General features: G+C 41.6%; 2 protein-coding genes and 1 long non-coding RNA gene across 3 annotated transcripts in view; all 3 read left to right on the forward strand.

Annotated features, from left to right (window-relative positions):
* LOC138948016 (limbic system-associated membrane protein-like) overlaps positions 1-7,775 on the forward strand; it is a gene marked incomplete in the record, with an annotated part of 123,302 nt that extends 115,527 nt beyond the window's left edge. Inside the window, 2 exon segments of the mRNA XM_070319543.1 lie at positions 6,908-7,025; positions 7,720-7,775. Of these exon segments, the coding sequence (XP_070175644.1) occupies positions 6,908-7,025; positions 7,720-7,775 (174 nt within the window).
* A 1,460-nt stretch (positions 7,776-9,235) lies between these two features.
* On the forward strand, positions 9,236-12,621 carry LOC138948017 (myosin light chain kinase, smooth muscle-like). Its single transcript, XM_070319544.1, has 4 exons — positions 9,236-9,382; positions 9,903-10,044; positions 11,100-11,339; positions 12,509-12,621. Exons 1-4 carry the CDS (start codon positions 9,236-9,238, stop codon positions 12,619-12,621), a joined length of 642 nt encoding a protein of 213 aa, XP_070175645.1.
* Positions 12,622-25,738: 13,117 nt separating this feature from the next.
* LOC138949272 (uncharacterized) overlaps positions 25,739-27,500 on the forward strand; it is a 4,703-nt gene continuing 2,941 nt past the window's right edge. The window contains exon 1 of the long non-coding RNA XR_011450214.1: positions 25,739-25,970. This is a non-coding gene — a long non-coding RNA (uncharacterized lncRNA). The remainder of the gene's footprint in view (positions 25,971-27,500) is intronic.

Genomic DNA, 27,500 nt, shown 5'->3' on the forward strand with positions numbered 1-27,500 from the left:
TTCCTCCCTTAAGGTAGTATGAGTGCCTGTCTCTCGTCCTTCATTTCCTCCCTTAAGGTAGTATGAGTGCCTGTCTCTCGTCCTTCATTTCCTCCCTTAAGGTAGTATGAGTGCCTGTCTCTCGTCCTTCATTTCCTCCCTTAAGGTAGTATGAGTGCCTGTCTCTCGTCCTTCGTTTCCTCCCTTAAGGTAGTATGAGTGCCTGTCTCTCGTCCTTCATTTCCTCCCTTAAGGTAGTATGAGTGTCTGTCTCTCGTCCTTCATTTCGTTCTCTCTCTTTCTTTCTTCTTATCATGCAGATGTATGAGTGAAAACATGCATAGTTTTGAACACGATATCGTAATATGAACGCGTCGCTTAGCGTTTAGTTTATGGCTCTTGCACTGATGATATTAGATAGGCTAAATGCTGAGAGCCATCTGAGTTCATCCATATAGCTCAGGAGGCCAGATAACATGCAGGCCATTGAAGGTGGCTTCATGCAATAGAAATAAGGAGATTGCCTGTCTTTATATTCTCTCTGTCTCTTCTATTTCTCTGTGTGTGTGTGTGTGTGTGTGTGTGTGTGTGTGTGTGTGTGTGTGTGTGTGTGTGTGTGTTTGTGTGTGCGTGTGTGTGTGTATGTTTTTTTGTATCTGTCTGTCTGTCTATCTGTCTGTCTGTCTGTCTGTCTGACTGTGCTTTTTGTTGATGTTGTTCACTGTGCTCTAAAGATTGTGTTTGTTAGAGTTTGTAAGATGGGCGATGGAAACATATTGTTAGCAATTCAAACAAACAAATATGATTGAAATCTGAGTATGTAAGAACAATTATTTCTCTCTCTATCCCCAACACCCCCCCCCCCTCCCTCTTTCCTTTTCTCTCTCTCGCTCACTCTCTCTCTCTCTGTTTTTACTCTCTCTCTCTCTCTCTCTCTCTCTCTCTCTCTCTCTCTCTCTCTCTCGCTCACTCTCTCTCTCTTTGTCTCTCTCTCTCTGTTTTTACTCTCTCTCTCTTTCTCTCTCTCTCTCTCTCCTCTCTCTCTCTCTCTTTCTCTCCTCTCTCTCTCTCTCTCTCTCTCTCTCTCTCTTACCCCTACTCCCCCCCTTCCTCCCTCTCTTCCTCCCGCCCTTTCTACCCCCAGCCCAAACCCTTTCCGCCCTCCAGATCCCTCCGAGTCCGCTAAATACTCTGCGACCAATGCAAAGTGCAACGGGCACTGCCTTTTCGATTACCATAACCTCATCGATCATCATGAAAAACCCTGATGGGTAAAATAAAGATTCGAACCCGAAGGGGCTCCCTTCTTGGCCTCTTAGCTTCACCGCTTCTCAGATTTCACTTGGAACCGCCGATGCAGTTTCTTTTGCATATTGAAGAAAAACCTCGGGGGACCTTTTGCTAGGGGGGGACCCCCTGGTGACTGGGAGCCTGGTTCATGTCGCGTGTCGTGCGGCGAAGGCGGTGTCATCAGTTTTGCATGGGGTCATAAAAAATACAGCAGCACCGGTGGTTTGCGGTGGTGGTCGGTTGCCCGGATGTAACCTGTTGCTCAGCCGGTGGCCGTCTATAGTATAGGTTCAGGGCATTGTTATTGCAACTTGTGTTCCAGTCTGGGACCGTTTGATTGTTTGGTTTGTTGGTGGGTTGGTTAGTTGGTTGTTTGGTTGGTCGGTTTCTTTCTTACTTTTCTTTTTTTTTCTTTTTTCTTTTTTTTTCTGTTTTCTTGTCTCGTGGTTGGTTGGTACTTACATTCTTTTTCCTGTGGAATTATTATAGAGACGGATCGAGGGTCATGCCTGTGTTTCTTTCTTGAAATAATGTGTGCTGGTTTTGCCTTGTCATCTCTGTAAATTTGGTAAGGCTGCATCAGTTTTGAGGAGGAAACAAAAACACTGAGAGAACTTTTGCAGAAAACAATAATAAAAGGCTGTATCAATCGTTACACAATGAGCAAAACCAATTTGTAGGAGCACTCAATGTTCGAACCGAGTGTGTTCTTATTCAGAATAAATAGATACTTTCTCAAAATCACAGTTATATCAAACAGAACATTTGACCCGAAAAATGGGGGAAAAGAACGAACAATACAATTATATATATCCATTCTAAAAAAAAAATTATATAGATTGTATATTTATAAAGTATAACATTTTACCAAATAAATTGAATAAGACAGAGCGTAAATATGTTTGTTTGTTTTTTAAATTGCATTGGAGGATATTTGCATATTATTTCAATACAGAATTTCTGTGTTTGATTCTTCCCAGCCATTAGTCGACCAATAAAGAAAATGCCAGGCGATTCATCAGCTAATTCCAAGGGAGGGGTCAGAAGACATTTGTGGGGTTCAATGCCAGGCGATCATGTTCTGGCCTTTATCGGCTTCTGGGACGGGACGGGCGTGGGGTGGGGGATGGGTGGTGGGGGTGGGAGGGATACGGGGCTATCTCGCTCTGAGCGTGAGGGGGAGGAAGAGAAAGAGGTGGGGGGGGGGGGGGGGGGGGTATGGGGCTATCTTGCTCTTAGCGTGAGGGGGGAGGACGGGGAAAGAGGTGGAGAAGGGGGGGGGGGGGGGGTACGGGGCTAACTCGCTCTTAGTGTGAGAGGGAGGGGGGAACAAAAGGTGGGGGTAGGAGGAATTTCTCCTGGGGAATGAGATATTTTTCAATGTATTTTATGGTGGGTTTTTTGTTGCCTTGTGTTCACTCTGAGTCATGACTCAGTGGATGCTCGCATAATACATTGTTGATTATGATGCCCATGGATTTTGGACAGCTAGACTTTTGTCGGGGAGAGGATTGTAGGAATGGGTGTGATGAGAAGGCCAAGGGTGGGGAGGGGGGGGGGGGCTTTCTTCATTTAAATGTGACAGTTCTGTTGTCATGAAAACAGCCTTGTCCTATTTGTTATTTATGTTGTGTTTCCTTTTTTATTTTTTCATTTGTTATATTATTTTTTGTTTTATTAAATTAGTTGGCCTCAATTTTCTGTTCCTGTCGCTCAGTTGCAGCCAAGACGTATGGGGCTTGTGAACGAATGTGACACTTGGTCTTGTTATTTTCTCGCATTGTCTGACTCTCTCTCTCTCTCTCTCTCTCTCTCTCTCTCTCTCTCTCTCTCTCTCTCTCTCTCTCTCTCTCTCTCTCTCTCTCTCTCTCTCCTTTCTCCCTCCCTCTCTCCCTCCCCCTCCCCCTACCCCTACCCCATATCATAAAAACATAAATGTCCGAAACAGATGTGTTTTGCCCTAAAAGGCATTAGTTTTGGAAGCAACTCTTGGAGTTTCTTGGATGATTTTATCATGCGTTTTGCTCTATCTTGCATAAAAGCCTGTGTTTTTGTTCAGTTTTTCATTCGCCCTGTTTCGTATTCTTGAGCTGAACATTGCTCGCAGTGAGAAGAAAATGATTCCGTGTCCTGCCTGTGATTCGGAGAACATTTGCATGGATATGACAAAGAAGCCTGAGCATGTTTCTCTTTTTATCAACTTACCAGTACGGTTTTACAAGCCGTTTTTATCTTCTGCAGCATGGGAAGCTAGTTTACTCTTTTGATGGAGTTTTCCGCTAGTTGTGCCCCTTCTGCCCTTTTTCGTGTACAAGAACAGATTCGTGCATGCTGCTGCCATCTGACTGATTTGGTGTGAGACGAAAGTGAGGGAGAATTAAGAGGGTTAAGAAAACTGGAAAGGGGGGGGGGGGTGAGGGGGGGCGGAAGCCTTAAAGGCACACACCATACCATGAAAACTTTTTTTTCACCATCTTCAATCTGGCCAGGATTTTGTGAGGGCCAAGTGCATCCTTCCACTTGGACGTGTACTAAATATCAACATCCTAACTGCTACCTGTGCAGAGTGATAATTTTCTGACGAATTAATATTACAGATCGTCACTACGACCGTTAAGAACTTAATTTGTACTAAAAACAAATACACCTCTGCAGAGATAGCATCCGGGCCGTGGATAGTTGACCTGTGTCAGCCCAAGATGACGGATGGTCTTATCCCATGTAGAAACACAGGAGCTTGGGTAAGAAAATAGCTCAGTCGATAGCGGCGCTGGCTTCAAAACTAGTTTTATCCTACATACGTGAGAGAGACACCCGTGAGATAATAATCGTTCAAATCACACGTGTGTATATCATGTAAATGAGGTCATGTCAAGCAAGTCTGGCAGGGACCTGTTTTTCCGCTGCTTATGATGCCAAAGTCACAGAGACAAACGTCATTATAGAAACAAAAATTGCGCTCGCTAATTACCCTCGATAAATCTTTAGAACTAACACGTCACGCCACACCGCTTTCAGAGTGACGTTTCTTTGCTTTGGCGTAATAGATTGCACGAGGCTTTAGAAGAGATCGAGGTTCCAAAACAAGCGTCTTCAATTTAGCTGCCTCGTCTGCAAGACATTTTCAGTAAAATACACGTTAGTACAGTATGTAGGATAAACAGAATACTACATGGCTTGCTGTGTCGTACCAGATTTACACTCGTTGCTTTTTTTCAAATAGTGAACAGCTCGCTTTCGCTCGCAGTTCAATATTTAAAATAAAAAAAACTTGTGTAAATCTGGTACGACACAGCAAGCCATGTAGTATTCTCTATGTCGCTATCGGCAAAACAAAAGCAAATGGGTCGCGTCGTGTACTCTATATGGCAGCTCGCTTTCCCCACTGAGAAAGCAGCCCGAATTTTCATGAGGGTGACCTCACAGGACTATAATTAAGAAATGGTATCCTTATCCTTATCTTATCTTATCGAAGCGCCGGTGTAACACGAGAAAATTACTCCCACGAGATTTTTACTCCGGAGTAAACATTTCGTACGGAAAAGTTACTCCCTTTACGAAAAAAGCATTCCCCCATTGCACGAGAAAATGACTCGACAAGACAGGTGATTTCCGAGTAAACATTTCGTACAAAAATGTTACTCCCCTGACGAATAAATAACGAATAGATTACTTCACCTCAACACGAGCAATTTAACTTCCCATGCCAGGTGTACGATATTTTTACTCCCTTGTCCCCTGTTAGTTCTTGGTGGTGGAAGGGGTGGAAGGAGGGTAGCGCGACATTCGTGTGCGCGAGATCACTTATTGGCATTATCCCTTCGCCCGCATCCCATTTTTGCGTACGAGATTTTTACTGGAAGTAAAAAAAATGGGGAGTGAAAATTTCGTGGAGGGAGTAATTTTTTCGTGCCTTGGGGGAGTTCTTTTCTCGTACGAAAAGTGTACTCGGAGTAAGAATTTTGTACGAAATATTTACTCCGGAGTAAATTTTTCGTGGAGTACAAAATGTCGTGTTACACCGGCCAATCGAAGTATCCTACTCTTGTATCCTTCCTGTAATATGACTACTATTAGTCACTACTTATAGGTAATAGTACAGGAAGGATAAAGGAGTAGATCGACCGGTGTAACACGACATTTTTACTCCACGAAAAATGTACTCCGGAGTAAATATTTCGTACGAAATTCTTACTCCGAGTACACTTTTCGTACGAGAAAAGAACTCCCCAAGGCACGAAAAAATTACTCCCTCCACGAAATTTTTACTCCCCATTTTTTTTTTACTTCCAGTAAAAATCTCGTACGCAAAAATGGGATGCGGGCGAAGGGATAAGTAATCTCGCGCACACGAATGTCGCGCTACCCTCCTTCCACCCCTTCCACCACCAAGACTAACAGGGGACAAGGGAGTAAAAATGTCGTACACCTGGCATGGGAAGTTAAATTGCTCGTGTTGGGGTGAAGTAATTTATTCGTTATTTATTCGTCAGGGGAGTAACATTTTTGTACGAAATGTTTACTCGGAACTCACCTGTCTTGGGGAGTAATTTTCTCGTGCAATGGGGGAGTGCTTTTTTCGTAAAGGAAGTAACTTTTTCGTTCGAAATGTTTACTCCAGAGTAAAAATCTCGTGGGAGTAATTTTCTCGTGTTACACCGACGCTTTGATACAAGCTCCTGTGGTAGAAACCTGGTCAGAACTTAGATGGTGAGCCGAATCTTTTACGCGGGAAGGCCTTTGTCTTCAATGAAAGGGGGAGGGGTGAGGGAAGGGGGGAATGGATGGGGAGTGGCCATATAGACAGACAGAGAAGCTGCTCATATTACACTCTTCAGCAATATGGAGCAGGGTTTGCTAATGAGTTGACTTTTTTTTAACAATCTCTTGTCAAATATTGTGTTAGATATGTCCTGAATGTTATAGATAAATATTATATTTACAGGGTTTTACAGCCGAATAAGAATGAGTTAGTGCATTGAGGTGACAATGTAACTAAATCGCATACTTTTTCTTTTAGTGCATTGAGGTGACAATGTAACTAAATCGCATACTTTTTCTTTTAGTGCATTGAGGTGACAATGTAACTAAATCGCATACTTTTCTTTTGTTCACACAAAAATATGTACGTAATTTGGTTGATGTTTTTTTCGAAATCCATTCTAATTTGACATTTTGGGCTTTTGGGTTTTTTAACAATAACGCAACAACAACAGTAAAAACTCTGTTTGTTGGACACTTTATCACCTTGATTTATAGTGACAGAAGCTACAGGGTGGTTTTTTTTCGTGGGGAACATACTCGTGTTCATGTTAATTATAGAAAGACATTGGGGGGGGGGGGGGTTGCTGTGATATACTGACCTATTGTCTGTGACACATTTAAAGGTACTCTCCTAGTTTTGTTTTAAGTATTTAAGTTAACAAAAGCGGTTTTAATGACGTTTGGTTTCTTGCAATGCAGAAAAACGTCTCACGTATTACTTTATTTTAGTATTAATAAAGTGTTTCCTGGTTTTAATTGTTTTTAAGCTTTGAAAGCCAGGAGACACTTTCTCCCGCTCTATATGCATCGTCTTGCAAGACGTGTGGTATGACGTCAGAGTAAAATGACGTCACTGTTTGCAGGGATTGGGGAGGCGGGCCAGGTGCTGGTGATTCACAACGTGACGCGGTTCTGTGGGGGCATCTACGAGTGTGTGGCAGAGAATGGGGTACCGCCCAGTGTACGCCGGGAAATCCAGGTCAAGGTCAAATGTAAGTCGAAAGTTTTGGACGTTTTTACTAGTTTTAGGCTCAAGGGGCTTTGGAGTTTTCACAAAAGATCAGCTAATTTGTTTGTTTGTTTGCTTAACGCCCAGTCCACCACGAAGGGTGATATTAGGGCGGTGCTGCTTTGACATTTAACGTGCGCCACACACAAGACAGAAGTCGCAGCACAGGCTTCATGTCTCACCCAGTCACATTATTCTGACACCGGACCAACCAGTCCTAGCACTAACCCCATAATGCCAGACGCCAGGCGGAGCAGCCACTAGATTGCCAATTTTAAAGTCTTAGGTATGACCCGGCCGGGGTTCGAACCCACGACCTCCCGCTCACTGGGCGGACGCCTTACCACCAGGCCAACCGTGTTGCGGTGATCAGCTAATAATAAATAAGAATTTGAAATAAGTCAAATAAAAAATGTTTGCTTTATGTCATCATTGGCCTATAACATGTGAACCCTTACCCCGTTGCGATTCCTAAAACATATTACAGTGCTGTTGGAGTATTAAAAGAGAGACGAACATAGGCCAATTGGTTCTCAAAGGACGTTAAACTCAAATACTAAGAAAAATGAAAGGCTGTCATAGTTCCAATTGTGTAGTAAGTAACAAACATGTAATACGTAATAAACATGCAGTAAGTCATAAATATGTATTAAATAATACACATGCTATGTGGTCAGTTATGCCCAAGATCAGCCTGCCGTCCAAAAGAATCAGCACACAAAAATTCTATTGAAGAAAAAACCCACAAAAAACCAGTTCCTTAATTGTTTCCGATTCGCCGACCGACCCTAGAGCATTTTTTGTATCAACCTTCAAAGAATATTTTTTTATTAAAAATGACATTATTCGACTTTTAAACTTTGCAAAGAACATTGCTCTTCACCGACGACCCAGTTTATGCGATTTCCGGCCAATAGGAAGCCACATACGCCTGTGTGAATGTAATACAAACTTCAATTAAAAAAAGAAAATAGGCAACCGGTCACCAACCCCTTTTTGTTTTGCCTTCTCATTGAAAACAAACATGTTTTTACGCCTAATTTAACAAGTATTTCTAAGTATTGAACATATAAAAGACAGTAAACATGTTGCATTGTCAGTTATGCCTGAGATCCGCCTGCCCACTAAGCGGATCAGCCACATTTGTTTTTAAATCTAAGCTTTAATATAATGTGTATCAAACATGTGAAGAGAAATAAACATTGTCCGTGGTCAGTTATGCCTGAGATCTTCTTCTTCTTTGTTCATGGGCTTAGACTCCCACGTTCACTAATGTTTTTAGCACGAGTGGATTTTTACGTGTATGACCGTTTTTACCCCGCCATTCAGGCAGCATACGCCGATTTCGGGGGAGGCATGCTGGGTATTTTTGTGTTCCTATAACCCACCGAACTCTGACATGAATTACAGGATCTTTTTCCGTGCGCACTTGGTCTTGTGCTTGCGTGTACACACGAAGGGGGTTAAGTCACTAGCAGGTCTGCACATAAGTTGACCTGGGAGATCGGAAAAATCGCCACTCTTAACCCACCAGGCGGCAGCGACCGGGATTCGAACTCACGACCTCCCGATTAGGAGGCCGACGTCTTACCACCACGCCACTGCGCCCGTCATGCCCGAGATGAGCCTACCTACCAAGATGATCAGCCATATTTGTATATAAAATGTGGTATCAGTATTAAACATATAATAGGTAATAAACGTGTAATAAGTAATTAACTTGTGATATGCCCGAGATCAGCCTGCCGACCAAGAGAATCAGCACCATTATTAATTTAAACTTGAATATAAGTATAAACCATACAATAAGTAATAAACAAGAAGATAAGCCATATTTGTATGTAAAATGTTATCTTTTTGTGTGGAGAGCTTAGATACTTTCCAAAGGTATGAAACATATCATAGGTAATAAACGTGTAGTAAGTAATAAACTTGTATTAAGTAGTACACATGTTGTGGTCAGTTATGCCTGAGATCAGCCTGCCGACCAAGAGAATCAACCCCATTTTATTAATCTAACTTCTAAGCGTTAATAAAAGGTGTATCAAACATGTTATAAGTAGTACACTTATTGTGGTTAGTTATGTCTGAGACCACCAAGAGCATCAGCCAGGATTTTGATATAAATAATCAGTCAACAGATAATGAGTAATAAAACAAGTAGTAATTATTCAACCTGTTGTGTGGACAGTTATGCCTGAGATCAGCCTGCCCACCAAGCGGATCAGTCAGCTGCGAGGCAAGGACACCATCCTGGAGTGCATGGTCAGCGCGCACCCCCAGGGTCAGGCCATGTGGAAGTTCCACGGTGACCAGATCACCAGCAACAACAAGTACAGCGTGAGTGATACGTGTGTGTGTGTGTGTGTGTGTGTGTGTGTGTGTGCGTGTGTGTGTGTGTGTGTGTGTGTGTGTGTGTGTGTGTGTGTGTGTGTGTGTGTGTGTGTGTGTGTGTGTGTGTGTGTGTGTGTGTGTGTGTGTGTGTGTGTGTGTGTACATGGTCAAGAAACCCCGATTTAAGACTGTCAGGCTGGTTCTTGCGTATGACTTTATACGTACGTGTAAGTTACAGTACGGGGGCTCAAGGTGGTAGAGCACTTGACTTGTGATCCTGAGGTCACGGGTTCGAATCCAGGCAGGGAGAGAGAGAAATTCAAGTGTTACGTCCTCACGGCAAAGCCTTTAGGGACCTGTTCCCGGGTGTTACCCCGACGTTAGATATGATACCCATGCAGTTGTATGCGTGTTTAGGTGTTACCAGCCACCTGCAGTTATGGCAGAATGACCCAGGTCTTTTACGTGCCAGGTTTGCATTTTCTATGAAATAATACTGATATTTTATTTATGCTATTTGTTTCAGGTGAACATTTACCCTCAGATCGGCACAGACATGATCACGGTGTCTCTGCACATACGGAAGCTGGAGCCCGGAGACTTCGGCAAGTACAACTGTATCGCTTCCAACAGCCTGGGACAGACCAGCAAGAAAATGATGCTCTCTGGTAAGCATGTTTTAATTTTGGACACACGTGTGGAAGTGTTGCAATTGCATATCTGTTTTGTCTATGTTCTGTGATGAAAAAGCAATGTCTTACATGTTCTATATAATACTTTTTTCTTTTCTTTTTTTCCTTTTTTTTTGTTTTTTTGTTTGTGCCTCTCGGTTTTAGTCAGTTATGTTTACAAAGACAGAAGGAATCAAGACAGAATCGGCACCTTTTACAAGCAAAGGCCTGGTCAGTCTATTATTTTATTTTCCGATTTGTCGGAAATCCTATGGGCTACAGATTAGTTTGAAGAATGATTTCATTCTGTTTATCATGTTCATGAAAATGACGTTATCGTAAAGTTAAAACAACAACAAACTTAATGCTTATTGCGGTGTCTTCAAAACAAACTTACAATCAGAACGAAGAACAAGGCAAAGAGTTAGATTCATTGACCAGCGATCGACAAGAAGAAGAAGAAGAAGATTCATTGACCAGTGATCGACAAGAAGAAGAAGAAGAAGAAGAAGATTCATTGACCAGTGATCGACAAGAAGAAGAAGAAGAAGATTCATTGACCAGTGATCGACAAGAAGAAGAAGAAGAAGATTCATTGACCAGCGATCGACAAGAAGAAGAAGAAGAAGATTCATTGACCAGCGATCGACAAGAAGAAGAAGAAGAAGATTCATTGACCAGTGATCGACAAGAAGAAGAAGAAGAAGATTCATTGACCAGTGATCGACAAGAAGAAGAAGAAGAAGATTCATTGACCAGTGATCGACAAGAAGAAGAAGAAGAAGATTCATTGACCAGTGATCGACAAGAAGAAGAAGAAGAAGATTCATTGACCAGTGATCGACAAGAAGAAGAAGAAGAAGATTCATTGACCAAGATGAATGAAATGAGGATGAAATTTCAATGCTTGTTATTCTCTCAGGAGACTGGTTCCGAATTACTCTCACTTACTCTATCATACATATCGTATGTCTTTTGAGCCCTTACTTCCCTTTTTTATTTTACTTTATCAGCTCAACAGACTGATTGACCATTTCTTTGACTTTGCGCAGAGTTTGTCACCAGAACCAAACCCACCACCACTACCACCACGACCACCACCACCACCACCACCCGGCCTGCCCCTGCATCAGGACAAGACAATCCGGGTGGGCCTCAGGCAGACAGACGGGTACACCCCGATGGACGGGTGGAGGGGAGGAGCAGGGAGAATACCCGGGGTGGTCAGTCCGTACCTCCCCAATCTCTAGATTCCAACGGTAGGTGGCAACGACCGCCTGGCCATCGCTCAGGTAAATACTTTGGTTTAAACAGGTGTGCTTTTTCAAAATGATGCCCATGAAACAATCAATAACAGGTAATGAGGACAAGAGCGCCCGGCCATCGTTCATGTAAATACTTTGGTTTAAACAGAATTGTATTTGAAAATGATGCACAGGAAACAATTAATAACAGGTAATAAGGACAAGACCGCCCGGCCATCGGTTATGTAAATACTTTGGTTTAAACAGAATTGTATTTGAAAATGATGCACATAAAACAATTAATAACAGGTAATAAGGACAAGACCGCCCGGCCATCGGTTATGTAAATACTTTGGTTTAACCAGAATTGTTTTCAAATGATGCACATGAAACAAGCAATAATAATAAAGATAACAGAATTAAAAACAAACAAGAATGGTTATATAAAGTCTTATATCGCGCGCGTATCTGCAGACTCGGACTCAAGGCGCAGGGATCTATTTATGCCGTGTGAGATGGAATTTTTTACACAATACATCACGCATTCACATCGACCAGCAGATCGCAGCCATTTTGGCGCATATCCTACTTTTCACGGCCTATTATTCCAAGTCACACGGGAATTTTGGTGGACATTTTTTTTATCTATGCCTATACGTACAATTTTGCCAATCGTGGGATCTTTAACGTGCACACCCCAGTGTAGTGTACACGAAGGGACCTCGGTTTTTCGTCTCATCCGAAAGACTAGCACTTGAACCCACCACCTAGGTTAGGAAAGGGGGGAGAAAATTGCTGACGCCCTGACCCAGGGTCGAACTCGCAACCTCTCGCTTCCGAGCGCAAGTGCGTTACCACTCGGCCACCCAGTCCTTGGTAGGTAATTGGAATGTTTATTATAGACAAAACGAAACCTTACAAAACGTTTTGTCTATAATAAACGTTCCAATTACCTTCCTTTCTTGTTTTTTTTTAATTCTGAATTTTGGAACGTTGGCAGTCTATCTGTTTTTCGATTTGTATTAAAAAAAATAACATGTAATAAGAACACGAAACAAATGGCTTCATAGCACACTGATTTACATAAAGAAAACAAAACTATAGATATTAATTGCTATTTCAATTGATTATTATTAATTATCTGTGCATTACTTTCTCACATGTATTATAGATGAATTTTGTGTACCTTCATTCCTGTATTTTTTTCTTTTTTGCAGAATCTGGAGCAAAAACTGGCAAAATTTCTGGAGCCTCGCGCGGACCTCGATCTACTGTAATAATCTTCGTGACAGCCCTGGCCGGCGTTGTCAGTGTACTCTTTCTCTCCTAAATGTACACCTTACGTCGCGGTTGTGAACACAGCCCCAGGATTACGTCGTGGTTGTGAACACTGCCCCAGGATAACAGTGTGTTCGTCTGGTATGGAACGCCGTTTGAAGCAAATCTCCTCAGTTGTTTGACGCAGAAATACTTCACTCCTTTGTGACTTTGCAGGAGAAAATGATTGTCTTTAGGGATGGATACTTACGTCTGAAGTTAGACATCCAAGACGCCGTTTGTAGCATTTGCTCCCCAGAGCACTGATACAAGAATCATTCACTCCTTCGCGATTTTGCCACAAAGAATAAATTTTTAGAAACAATTATAGAAACCTTCTGCTCATGAATGAATCTTTTGCAAAGATCAAAATATTATCTCGAAAAGATCTAAGTGAATGTCAAGAACTGTAGAAGACAATGAACAAAACGTAGGTGGAAAACCCCGACGTTTCATACAAACAGTAGCGTACAAACGCCAGCAACGTGCAGAAAAGACATGTCACTTCATTAACTTAATTCCTCTCCACATACAAGTATGCAAACAGAACCAAGGGTTGAACAACCTCTCCCCCCTCCCCTCCCCCCCCCCCCAAAAAAAAAAACCCCAACAACAACAACAACAACAGATTACTAAAGAAAAACATGAGGAAAACACCTCTTGGTGTTAGAAGGGGAATTTAAAAACAAAACAATTATGTCAACATAGATAGGAACACCTGAAGAAAGTTATAGATAACAATGTCATCTACAAGCGGCTCCTTCCACGCAAAACCAGGGGTCCCTGTGGGTATGGCCGCATGAGACTGTGGGTATGGCCGCATGAGACTGGGTATGGCCGCATGAGACTGTGGGTATGGCCGCATGAGACTGTGACCCACAGCTGTGAACGGTTCAGCGTCTACATTCCATTTGTGAACACAGATTTCAAACAAGGACAAACGAAAGATGAGCTCAGGTGTGCCCGACTGTTAAGTTTTATATCAAGCAGAGCTCTGCAATACCAAACTTGGAACAGGAGTGTGCATCTGAAGCTTTTTGAAATATTATTTTCCATGCATTGTGCTCCAGAAACTCTTAGGTCAGACTAAGTTGTTTGTCTTTTTGTCCTGCATGGTTGGGGTATGACGTTAAACATTTGATGGGAAGACTGTTTCCTATTGCCCGTTTGACCAAAGAGAATTTAAACATGTACACATTGAACTGAAGATTGTCTGTGTCCCATTATATGTCATTGTACTAAGAGGGTCATGATTGACGTATTTCTCATTTGAAACAAAAATCTTTGGATTTTTGAGAAATGTCGGGATTGTTAAGTATCTATGTTCGTTAATTTGTTTGTATCTTTATTGCATTATGTAAACGTGGTTTGTTCCTGAAATTATCAGCGTTTTCGTACTGCTTTGCAGTATGTGAAAAGAGCGGGAGGAACTATCATTTTGATGTTAAGTATAATTATTCGCTGCGTTGTGTTACGAATAACGAATCCCCCCAAGCAACAAAATGAGATGGTATCGCTAAGATAAAAAACGAAAAACAAATCGCAATTGCACTTTAAAAAGGACAGAGGATGATGGTGTTATGGTCATTCAACCAGTCTGTTTTGAATGAGAGAATGATGGAATGGTTAAGACTTATCTAACGTACGTGTAACACTTTTCTGTAGTATTTGCTGGCTGTAGGCATCCAGGTCCTCGATGCATCCTCGAGACATCTTGCACCATCTGCTCAATACCAAGTATTTCATACAAAAAAACCGGCACAAAAAGAAAGGTTGTGCCAGTGCTGTAAAAATGGCGCATTTCCTGCAGTGGACTATATTTCATCTTCGTCATCATCGTGTGTGTGTGTGGTTTTTTTTAATGATAAATGACAACCATGGGAGAAACGCTTTCCAAGTTCTTCATTATCAGGACTTTACTTGTGTGCAGAATTCTAAGCGGTTGAATGGACTACAAGAATCTGTTGTTTTCAAATGACGTCATCAAACCGGAATCCGCCTCGGCGGCCATTCTCCTTCCTACACTTGAATCGCCGATGCCTGAGCTATGACATGTTATGCATGTATCATGTGAGGGAAAACAAAGGATTGACTCATGTCCTTGTTCGCGGATTTAGACTTCATGTTGACGTGTCTGAGGAGAATTCAGGGCTGAGATGCACGAAGCGAGAGTGGGTGCCAGCCAAACGGGTCAGAAGAAAGCGCGGGGATTCGTTGAAATCCCAACACATCTGATTTTCAACCAATCCAACACCGCGGCTGACTCCCACCGGGTTGGTAACTTTCTCGTGCACCCTGGCCCGGGACACTGGACGAACCCTGTGTGTGTTCTCGTTAATACGATGTTCCTGGAAACCACAGCAGCTTAGTTGTAGGCGGTGTTATCCCAGAAACAAAGGGACGTAAGCGCTCTTAATATTATAGAAGACACGTGCAACAAGAGTAAGGGTTACGCGGAACCAACCTCCTGGCACCTGGGAGAATCACAAGCATTGACATGAACAAGCGACCTTCATCCTCATTGTATGCGATGTACTTCAACGTTTTGTACGCTTTTCAATGAAATATATATTGTCATCGTCACGATCTCCTTACCGGTGTAACACGAAATTTTTACTCCACGAAAAATTTACTCCGGAGTAAATATTTCGTACGAAATTCTTACTCCGAGTACACTTTTCGTACGAGAAAAGAACTCCACACGGCACGAAAAAATTACTCCCTCCACGAAATTTTTACTCCCCATTTTTATATTTAGTCAAGTTTTGACTAAATATTTTAACATCGAGGGGGAATCGAAACGAGGGTCGTGGTGTATGTGCGTCTGTCTGTGTGTGTGTGTGTGTAGAGCGATTCAGACTAAACTACTGGACCGATCTTTATGAAATTTGACATGAGAGTTCCTGGGTATGAAATCCCCGAACGTTTTTTTCATTTTTTTGATAAATGTCTTTGATGACGTCATATCCGGCTTTTCGTGAAAGTTGAGGCGGCACTGTCACGCCCTCATTTTTCAACCAAATTGGTTGAAATTTTGGTCAAGTAATCTTCGACGAAGCCCGGACTTCGGTATTGCATTTCAGCTTGGTGGCTTAAAAATTAATTAATGACTTTGGTCATTAAAAATCTGAAAATTGTAAAAAAAAATAAAAATTTTCAAAACGATCCAAATTTACGTTTATCTTATTCTCCATCATTTGCTGATTCCAAAAACATATAAATATGTTATATTCGGATTAAAAACAAGCTCTGAAAATTAAATATATAAAAATTATTATCAAAATTAAATTGTCCAAATCAATTTAAAAACACTTTCATCTTATTACTTGTCGGTTCCTGATTCGAAAAACATATAGATATGATATGTTTGGATTAAAAACACGCTCAGAAAGTTAAAACAAAGAGAGGTACAGAAAAGCGTGCTATCCTTCTTAGCGCAACTACTACCCCGCTCTTCTTGTCAATTTCACTGCCTTTGCCATGAGCGGTGGACTGACGATGCTACGAGTATACGGTCTTGCTGAAAAATGGCAGCTACTTGACTAAATATTGTATTTTCGCCTTACGCGACTTGTTTTTACTTCCAGTAAAAATATCGTATGCAAAAATGGGATGCGGGCGAAGGGATAATGCCAATAAGTGATCTCGCGCACACGAATGTCGCGCTACCCTCCTTCCACCCCTTCCACCACCAAGACTAACAGGGGACAAGGGAGTAAAAATTTCGTACACCTGGCATGGGAAGTTAAATTGCTTGTGTTTGGGTGAAGTAATTTATTCGTTATTTATTCGTCAGGGGAGTAACATTTTTGTACGAAATGTTTACTCGGAACTCACCTGTCTTGGGGAGTAATTTTCTCGTGAAATGGGGGAGTGCCTTTTTCGTAAAGGGAGTAACTTTTTCGTACGAAATGTTTACTCCGGAGTAAAAATCTCGTGGGAGTAATTTTCTCGTGTTACACCGGCGGAGGCAACAGAAGTTTAAGGGGGTCCTTAAGTGAGCCCAAAGTATACTTCGCAAAGTCGACTTCGCCCAGGACCGGCACGGTTGGCCTAGTGGTAAGGCGTCCGCCCCGTGATCGGGAGGTCGTGGGTTCGAACCCCGGCCGGGTCATACCTAAGACTTTAAAATTGGCAATCTAGTGGCTGCTCCGCCTGGCGTCTGGCATTATGGGGTTAGTGCTAGGACTGGTTGGTCCGGTGTCAGAATAATGTGACTGGGTGAGACATGAAGCCTGTGCTGCGACTTCTGTCTTGTGTGTGTCGCACGTTATATGTCAAAGCAGCACCGCCCTGATATGGCCCTTCGAGGTCGGCTGGGCGTTAAGCAAACAAACAAACAAACAAACAAACTTCGCCCAGTTAAGGACAGGCTTTACAGGCGACGTGCTTCAACGTTTCAGGCCCCTTTTCAGTGTGGTGTATGGGAGATAAGAACTTAAAGGCACAGCTAGTTCAGAAACTATAAGAATATGACGAACAGCATCCAGGCTGAGTAGGGGTGGTTTGAGTCGGAATGCGCTAACTTGAGAATGCTGGTTGATTTTTATTCAATCCAGAGTTTATGAGAGATCGGAACTAGTGATGACATCCAATGGTCATGTTCTGTATTCTTCAGGTTTGGAATCCGCAGGTGACTGGTTGTGTGTGACTCAGGCTTCGTTCTCCTCAACAGTAATCGGCTTAAAATGGGTATCACGAACAATGTGAAAGCTGTGAAAACATGAACTGCAGAAAGAAGGCTCTACGTACATCCACATGAAACCTTTATAAGCACCGAGAACTTTCTTCTTCCTCTTCTTGACGATCACACGTCTATAGTGTCATCCCAGACAGCGAGACGACGGATGCCGTCTTTGCGTCGAGAACTAAAACAGTGCGAACGAGTGGTGCTTTGTAAAAGAAGGTCAGAGGACAAAAATCTCTGAGCAGCGAATCGAGAAAACGAGTCGAAAAAGACAAAGCTATTCAGCACTATGCGCTGTTTAAATATACGGGCATGACAGTCAATGGAGAGTCTGCTTTCGGGAGAATTGCTTCTTAGTGCAAAACTGAGACGAAGGCTGTTGAAAACGTTAAAGAAAAGGAACGCGATGGAAGGACATCTTAACATTGATTTTGTGAATGAATTAACTCAGTATTGTAAAAGTGACATCAAAGGAGTTTACTTGTAGCTAAATGTTAATCACACTGTGTGTGTGTTTCACCACTGATAGGAGGTGTGTTTCCTTGTAACTATGTGTTCCATGTGTGTGTGTGTGTTCGTTCGTGCGTGCGTGTGTACGTGCGTGTGTACGTGTGTGTGTGTGTTTGTGCGTGCTTGCGTGCGTGCGTGCGAACCTCTGTGTGTGTGTGTGTGTGGCTGTGTATGTGTGTGTGCGTGAATGCGTGTGCGCATGCGTTTGTGCTTGTAAGTGTGTGTTAAAGAAGGATTGTACGTTAACGGACCATGGATGCTTCGTGTCAAACGTGTGTCTCCATGAAGATGTATACATGTGTTTGTTCGTGTATTACTTCAACTGTTCTCAGAGTACTATACATCGTTGAAGTGAAATCACATTGATTTAGTCTCATGTTCACAGTACTTCTGTTCACCTAAAATACACCTGTCCCTGAACACTGGACTTGTCTATGTATGATACTTGTGTGTTCTGGTTAAAAAGTATGTCTAGCTCGTTTTCAGAGCTACTTGTGAACACATTATTTTGTGTAATATGTTAGGTTTTATTTCGTTGCCTTCTTGATACTATTGAGATTTTCTCGTTTGTTCTGTTAGTGTGGACATTTTATTCAATCTTGTTTACTATTTGAAATTATGTTTTGATTTGTGTGACAGAACGGTTGTATTTTATATTTTTCCTGGTCAGCTTTTTATTTTATTTTGTTTGTTTGCGTGTTAATAATTATGTTGTGTATCAGTTGGAAAAAGAAACACCTATGGTACCACTTTAACCTGGTTTGTACGTGTTTCCGCCAATAAGTGATGTGCAATACATCGGCCCAGCCCTCGAAGTGCTTACGTGGGAAATAGATAGATTTTAAAACAAAATAATGTGTGATTCAGGGCATAGGAGTAAATGGAGAGGGCGTGGGTGCATGCTTGCCTCTTTAAATTCACACTCCTTTTCGGTAAAAGAGTTTGGCTCACCGTTTCAGATCTGAACAGTCTTTTTCATGGGATAAGACCATCCCTCCACTTCGACAGATACAAAAGATCAACACCATGACTGCTTGTAGTGGTGGTGGGCTGGATTTTGTGAAAAAATAAAAGCCAGTGGCTTTTGCGGATACAAAATCATCAAAAACAAATATCCCATTGTGCACTGCAAGCACTTAGTTTAGGTATGTGTCAAGATGGAAAGAATGCCTTAAGTGCTGTTCACATGGCAGGCTTGCAACCAACTTTTGCCCAACTTAAATCTTTCGAAAATCGCTCCCGAGTCGTTGAGGCCGAATCGGCAAAAAGTCTGCCATGTGAACGGCTTCAGCGATTTAGAAACGATTCGGGCCAGACTCGTCAGCGACTCCAAAACTCAGTTGAGCACTGCTCGACTTGGCCGTGACTCGTCAGCGATTTTGTTCAGACTTTTCTTATCGCGCTTACTAATTGGTTAGCTCTAGCCTTCCCTTCTCTGGAAAACAACGAGGACGACCGGACAATCCCGAAAGGCTAAGTCCGGCGAGAATCGCCGCTTGAAACTTGTTTGCGAGTTTGTGTTGTTCACATGGGCAGCGATTTTGATTTGACTTGCCGCCGACTGATATCGCTTGAAAGTTGGGCAAAGGTTGGTTGCAAGTCTGTCACGTGAACAGCCCTTTATCCAATGAAAAGTCCTGGTCAGATCTGAGATGGGGCGCCGAACTGTTTTCACGAGAAGGAGTGTGCCTTTAATAGGAAGGAAAAGACTTAACCGCCGGGTAACCATCTTGAACACACGGCCAGTACAACTGGCCTATACCGAACGATTCAAGGGAGGCAATCTCAGTCATCTGAAAGAGGGAAATCCAAACGCAATCCGCCTTGTTCGATTTTATGGGCTTGGACGATAGAGAAAAATAAGAAAAGCAAAAGCTGGAGTCCAGTCTGGACGAAACTGCTATCAAGAACGCAGAATTGATTTTTTCTGAGTTTTTTTTTAGTCGTAAGCGCCATTTCTCATTTCGAATTTCTCATAACTGCTGGCGGCCGCAGTGAAACCAACAAAGGGGCCTCACTCTGGAAGAGTTTCCTGCTCCGATAAACATGGCGCTTACGGCTAAAAAAAACTCAGAAAAAATCAATTCTGCGTTCTTGATAGCAGTTTCGTCCAGACTGGACTCCAGCTTTTGCTTTTCTTATTTTTCTCTATCGTCCAAGCCCATAAAATCGAACAAGGCGGATTGCGTTTGGATTTCCCTCTTTCAGATGACTGAGATTTCCCCCCTTGAATCGTTCGGTATCAAGGCCAGTTATACGGTACTGGCCGTGTGTTCAAGATGCCGGGTAACGAACTGTGGACGCCTACTTGATAATCATGTCAACGTTTCTCCACCTCTATGGTAATAGGTAGAAATAATGTGACGCTTTTTTTTTTTTTACATGTCTGGCGTTATGGTTATGACAATGAGATCCTTTGTTTCCCTGAAAAGCTTGTTTGTTTGTTTGTTTGCTTTGGTTCGATGATTGCTGTTGTTTTGTTTCATGCTGTGTGTGTGTTTGTTTGTTTGTTTGTTTGTTTGTTTGTTTGATTTCGGATTTGTTTAAGAGGGGGAGGGGGGTGTAGTTTATCGTCTCATTCCTAAAAATCGTATCGATTTAATATTATTTAATCATTTACCATTTATTTCGTATGAACCTGACCTGTTAACTGACAGTGCGTTTGTGCTGTTCCGTTTCAGCCTGTGTAAATGTATATTTAGAGTATTCTGTTATAAAATCGCCTGTTTTAACTTTTTGATTGTGATATGTATACTGATGTAGGCTCCTCTTAGCTGGTTTTTAACCGGCGTTTTAAGTGTAAAGTCTTAACTGTGTATACTTTTAACATATTTATGGTTTGTTTTAATCAACAATCATTTGTAGCAAGACGACCTCAAATACCGTGTTATGTACACTTTCTTATACTGTTTCACCCAGCAGTCTTACATTAATTTAATTTTCGATGATTTCATAAACTTCAACATTCCTAAATTTACATTTAAGCGAGTGTGTCAAAAGAAGATGTAAAATTCAGTGGAAGGGCAGAGATGATTTTCAAGTTCTGATGTGAGGTTCACAATAGCTACTATACTATTAGGCAATGCCATTTGGTCATTGTGCATTGTGCACGAGTATGCCCAGTTAAGGATCAGAGTGTCATATATGCAGTTAACGAAGTAAAGTTGTGATACCACCCATAGTTTTCACATGTCTTTATCAAACCGAAAACAGCCATGGCGGCCATTTTCCTAACCACGCCAAATTCGTCAGGGCGTGAGCTGTGACGTGATAAGTATGCATGTGTCACGTGGGTGAAAACAACCAATTAAAACTTCACCTTTGTGCTGTGTGTATGAATCACTGATCTAAAAATATATGGATAGCGCGTCCCTTCTTATTGGCTATCAAAACATTGACGCCACCTGCTCCGCCATCTTGGGTCACCGTTCGATACAGCGAAAGAAGACTGCTGTCAACTCTTGAAACTACGATTATTTCCCTTTGACTTATTTGTCAGTGTGGTACAGTGCTGTAAGATGGCGGCACTCTGGTTACGCTGTTTCATTGGCTGTGCGCTATCAATTGTTTTCAGACATCAGTGTTATGAATATAGGTGTTATATTCCTCGCCCGTTTTGTCAGGGATGTCAGAGAGATGAATGTGAGCCACAACCACAATGTATTTTACGTTGAAAGCTCGACTCTTCGACGCTCTTAGGTTGGTTGTTGCCACTGTTTTGTGTCCCTTTAACCTATTCGGTTATATATTCGGGATCGATTTAATTCGTCGCTCTAAGAGACATGTATAGCTGTGAAAGTTGTTGGCATTCTCCGTGTGGTTTTGTTTTGTTTTGTGTTTTTTCAAGATTGTTGCCTGTCTGTTTGTCAGTATATGTTTGCTTGTGTCGTTTGTTATTATGTGTGTGCGTGTGTGAATGTGAGTGTGTGTCGCTGTGTGCCTGTGTCTGCATTATTTCTGTGTAGTCTTTTTTCTTGTTTCAGTATCCTGTCTGTCTGTGTGTGCTGTGCGTGTGTGTTAGCGTGTGAGCGTCTGTGTGTGATCTTCTCGACCTATACTGTAAGCCAAAGTCTGATAACACTGCGTTGAAAAGCTCTCCCAAGCGATGTGTCAAGGGAGGCCATCGCGGTTGTTTTACCGCACCGTAAAGTCTGTCATTTATGTCCCTTGAAAACCAAGAAATATTTCGCCCTTCTTCTGTCTGTTTTGTCAAAAACTTATTTCTTCGTGATGTGTTAAGTGTTTGTATCGGGGAGAAAAATTAGAAAACATTCGGGTTGGTTAGCTTTGTTTGGGTTTTTTGTCTGGTTTTATTTACTGCGTGTTATATTGTTTGGTTTTTGATTTTTAGTCCAGGGTTTTGTTTAAAGTTGGATTTTTTTAATTATGTTTTGTTGGTGTTTGTTTACAGTTCACTGTTCTATATCTCATTTTATAACTACAATAATACACAGTTTGGTGTAATGTTAATTACTAACTGTAAGTCCTGAAAACATCACAAGTAACAACTGGTGATTAGTAGTTAGTTTCCGGAATTTGTGAATGAATTAGTTACTGCGAAACAGTCGGTAAAGTATGTACTTTGATGAGAAGCTTACTTTGATTTTTACATTAGACTATTACTGTAATTAAAAGATCTTTATTTATTGAATTTTTTAGATCTGAGTGGGAGTGTTTTGTTTTAATGCGTTGATAATAATTATATAAAACAACATTATCGTCAAAAACGATCTGTTTTAGATGTTTTCGCATCAGGATTTTACGTTCACCATAACCTTTTCATTGATTTAAAACGTAACAATTGAGAAACGTTGTGTTGTTTTCCTTATGCGTCAATAACAAACAACAGCTTTTTGTAAAAGAAAAACATACATATGTAAATATTGTTAGTTTTTGTGTATATGTGTTTTGTCAGAATGATATTCCCACAGATTGTGAAATTGTTGTAGTGAATTGACATGTATACGTTTGTCTGGACACGAGAACGGAATGATTGTTGGATTAGTAGTTAGTTTCCGGAATTTGTGAATGAATTAGTTACTGCGAAACAGTCGGTAAAGTAGGTACTTTGATGAGAAGCTTACTTTGATTTTTACATTAGACTATTACTGTAATTAAAAGATCTTTATTGATTGAATTTTTTAGATCTGAGTGGGAGTGTTTTGTTTTAATGCGTTGATAATAATTCTATAAAACAACATTATCGTCAAAAACGATCTGTTTTAGATGTTTTCGCATCAGGATTTTACTTTCACCATAACCTTTTCATTGATTTAAAACGTAACAACTGAGAAACGTTGTGTTGTTTTCCTTCTGCGTCAATAACAAACAACAACTTTTTGTAAAAAAACCGATACATATGTAAATATTGTTAGTTTTTGTGTACATGTGTTTTGTCAGAATGATATTCCCACAGATTGTGAAATTGTTGTAGTGAATTGACATGTATATGTTTGTCTGCACACGAGAACGGAATGATTGTTGGATTTGTGTGCTATGTCTTTTTTTGGATCAAAAGTGGTAAATAAACCAATTCATTTCAAAACGATCGTGTTTGTGTGTGTGTGTGTGTGTGTGTGTGTGTGTGTGTGTGTGTGTGTGTGTGTGTGTGTGTGTGTGTGTGTATGTATGTGTGTGTGTGTGTGTGTGTGTGTATGTGCGTGTATGTGTGTGTGTGTGTGTGTGCGTGCATGTATGTGTGAGTGTGTGTGTGTGTGTGTGTATGTGCGTGTATGTATGTATGTGTGTGTGTGTGTGTGTGTGTGTGTATGTATGTATGTGTGGGTGTGTGTGCGTGTGTGTGTGTGTGTGTGTGTATGTGTGTGCATGTGTGTGTATGTTTTGCCGCGGTACCCTTGTTCATCGCGACGCGTGTTGAGAGGGAGGTCAAGTCCACTAATACATACGAAAGTCACAGTTTACAATTGCTTCGTTCGTCTTTGCTTCTTGAACAGTTGTGACGGGCGCAGTGGCGAGGTGGTAAGACGTCGGCCTCCTAATCGGGAGGTCGTGAGTTCGAATCCCGGTCGCTGCCGCCCTGGTGGGTTAAGAGTGGATTTTTTTCCGATCTCCCAGGTCAACTTATGTGCAGACCTGCTAGTGACTTATCCCCCTTCGTGAGTACACGCAAGCACAAGACCAAGTGCGCACGGAAAAGATCCTGTAATCCATGTCGGAGTTCGGTGGGTTATGGAAATACGAAAATACCCAGCATGCCTCCCCCGAAATCGGCGTATGCTGCCTGAATGGCGGGGTAAAAACGGTCATACACGTAAAAATCCACTCGTGCTAAAAACATGAGTGAACGTGGGAGTCTAAGCCCATGAACGAAGAAGAAGAAGGAGAACAGTACTCTTGACGTTGGTACCGTTTTGTTCCAAATGTTCTTTGTCTCTCTGGCGAATCTGAAGAATCTGGAAAATCCACTGTACCTAAATCTAGAGCACACGTACGGCACAAGTTTCTCGAAAACGCTCCACAAAGTATGGTAATTGTTCAGCTTTTAAAACACCTACTTTAGCAAAGTGAAGGCAGTCTTCTTGCGCGGTAACAGTATTTGCAACTCAGAATGTCTTGGTTTTCCTTTGGAAGCGATCGGAGGGCATTTTTTTTTCTTCTTAGGTATGATCACTTTAACGGATGAAAAATGTCTTTCAAATTGTTACACGACACTTGAGATTGCCACAAGTTCTCAAATGTCGTATAGTTGTGTTCTTTTATTCTACGTCGCCCGTCTTCGCAGCAGCAGAAAACAACTCGTCAAATTGAGTTCGAGGATTTATTTAGCATTCCATACATACAACTGCAGATCGTAGCAGAACTCAAAGTAGAAACTTTTTAACATACAAATCGCGCTGGCCTATATAGTAAATACTCAATCTCGAGAATATTCCAGACCGAACATGATACAACTACATTATACAGTGACGTTCTGTGTGACGTACATCAAAAGCGCCGGCGCCACGAACTCACTACTCAAAACAACGTGGTAAACAACTTGTTTTGACAGGACTAGAAAGTTCACCTGCATTCCAAACATAAATATTGTGTTTACAAAACATAATATCGGTACTTTCCCACAAAGTACAAATAAATCAACCACATGCAACACACAAAACTGAACCAAAGCTCAGCAACAGCAGCGTTTCCTAACACAAATAATCATTCAGTTGTCCGTATTGTGTTGTGTTCTTGGTCCCGGCATGATTTATTTAGAGTGTTTCAAAGTTGTTTTTACTGAACGTTCCAGGATGTAGCCACTTATCTGTGTTAATGATCTGCGCTGCGTATCTATCTCTCACTGAGAAAGAGTGTGACTGCCACAGTACGCGACATTTATAGGTCACAATATTGTCTCACCAAAAGTGTCAACAGTATTGTCGTCAAGCAAGATGAGACTGTCAGCGTCTGTTTTTCCTGACAGTCTCATTCTGCTTGGTTTAACCCATACATTAAAGGAACATTTAAGAAGAAAAACATTTGAATTGTTAAATGACCTAGCACTAGGTTGGAACGATAGTTTCATACGTAAAACAACCAAACAAAACAAAGCAAAATGGGCTTCTTCTTTGTAGCACTGTTTGGAACATAATTTCTAACGTTATGTGGGCTCGAAACTCTAGACGCTGTCGGGGGAAGGGGAGGGAGAGAGATAGAAAAAGAGAGAGAGAGAGAGAGAGAGAGAGAGAGAGAGAGAGAGAGAGAGAGAGAGAGAGAGCTAGAACAGAGAGCTAGAACAGAGAGAGAGAGAGAGACAGAGAGAGAGACAGACAGACAGACAGACAGACAGACAGATACGAGTCGAGATGTCTGTCTGGACATTCATTTTACAATCGGTGATTACAAGCCAGATAATAATAGTCAAGTTAAAAAAGAGCATGTTTGGTTGATAATCTGCGTCGTATATAATATATATATATACAATAAAACCAAAATAAGAGCAAGAGAAGGAGTGGTTTCGGAAACCTACACATCAGACGAAAAGTAGGAGCGGTTTTCAAAGCCTACAAATAGACCGGCTCTGAGAAAGTTGCACACTCTGTTATCTTTCGGACACAGTTTTCTTATCGAGATTTTCTCTGCTGACCTAACTATTTTGCTAACCGCCATGTTGAAAGTCGTGCTTTTGTGTTTGTGCCTAGGAGTGGTGGCCTGCAAAAATTTGGGTAAGAATTTGTTTTGTCCACTACATTTATTACCCGATCGTACTGTTGGTTTCTGTTGTTGTTGTCGTCGTCGTCGTTGTTGTGGTTGTTGTTGTGGTGGTGGTGGTTGAGGGCCCCAAAGGGGGGGTATCATCACGATCACGGGAAGGGAAATTTTAGCTTTCACGATCACAGTTACCTTGATTTTTGTTTTCACGATCACAAACACCTTGACGAATAGAGGATCACAGACTGATACAGCTGTGAAAAATGTACGTTGAAAATAAAATACTTTGCAATAATGCCCATCACGATCACGAAAACAAATGACGATCACGAGACTTGATTTTTTTGTCATCACGGATCACGGGCAAAGTCCCATCACGATCACAGAAATGGAAATTTCGGCAATCACGGTCACAGAAAAGTCAAAAAACGCCAATCACGATCACGATTTTAAACCCTTTGGGGCCCTCGTGGTTGTTGCAACTGCCCGCTGTTGCTGTCGCTATTAATGTTTCTGCTTTTTACATTTAGTTCAATGGGATATTATTTAGAATATTAATCAATGTCATCAACATTTATATCATCAAAAATTCCTTGGGCTCGTTTATATTCCGCCTGAACATTAAAATGGAAATCTTGACAAATAAACACTTTGGAGCTAAATTAATATAGGTTCAATGTGTTTAGACCACCGTGTATGTTTCTGTCTACATGTCTCCATATGTACATATGTGTACATCAAATCAAAACCAACGTGGTGTGAAGTGATACAATCATTTCAATATCCAAGCTCAGGTGTTAAAGCTCGCAGCGAGCAGCACGTGTCAATATAAACTTTGTGTCGCCCTGTGTGTGACAGTCATATATTTCACACCAGAGATTGATTACATCTTTGCCTGTTTTTTTCACAGCAGCTGTTGGAGAATATTGAAAATATACAAGAAATTAACTGCTGCTTCGAATTGATATTTGTATAATATCAACAAGAATACCTTTATTGAACCATGTGACTTCAGACCTTCTTCATCTTCTTCTGCGTTCGTGGGCTGAAACTCCCCCGTACACTCGTGTTTTTTGTTTTTTTGCACGAGTGGAATTTTACGTGTATGACCGGTTTTTTTATCCCGCCATTTAGGCAGCCATACGCCGTTTTCGGAGGAAGCATGCTGGGTATTTTCGTGTTTCTATAACCCACCGAACTCTGACATGGATTACAGGATCTTTTTCGTGCGCACTTGGTCTTGTGCTTGCGTGTACACACGGGGGTGTTCGGACACCGAGGAGAGTCTGCACACAAAGTTGACTCTGAGAAATAAATCTCTCCGCCGAACGTGGGGACGAACTCACGCTGACAGCGGCCAACTGGATACAAATCCAGCGCGCTACCGACTGAGCTACATCCCCGCCCTAGAGCCCGACCAAAACTCTTCTTTTTTCTTTCAACATGTGTTTTATTTTTTGTACGTACATAAATAACATCATATGTACAGCACCATGTGCAAAAGACTATGCTTAATGCATCTTTAAAGATTTTTTTAAAAAAGA

This window comes from Littorina saxatilis, linkage group LG15 (genome assembly GCF_037325665.1).
Source record: "Littorina saxatilis isolate snail1 linkage group LG15, US_GU_Lsax_2.0, whole genome shotgun sequence".
Classification (NCBI taxonomy): domain Eukaryota; kingdom Metazoa; phylum Mollusca; class Gastropoda; order Littorinimorpha; family Littorinidae; genus Littorina; species Littorina saxatilis.

Excerpts from the sequence above, each read along its gene's own strand:
- LOC138948017 (XM_070319544.1), top strand. The coding sequence starts at position 9,236 with ATGCCTGAGATCAGCCTGCCCACCAAGCGGATCAGTCAGCTGCGAGGC. Across the intron at positions 9,383-9,902 it reads CCAGCAACAACAAGTACAGC|GTGAACATTTACCCTCAGAT; the intron begins GTGAGTGATACG and ends TATTTGTTTCAG. Across the intron at positions 10,045-11,099 it reads CAAGAAAATGATGCTCTCTG|AGTTTGTCACCAGAACCAAA; the intron begins GTAAGCATGTTT and ends GACTTTGCGCAG.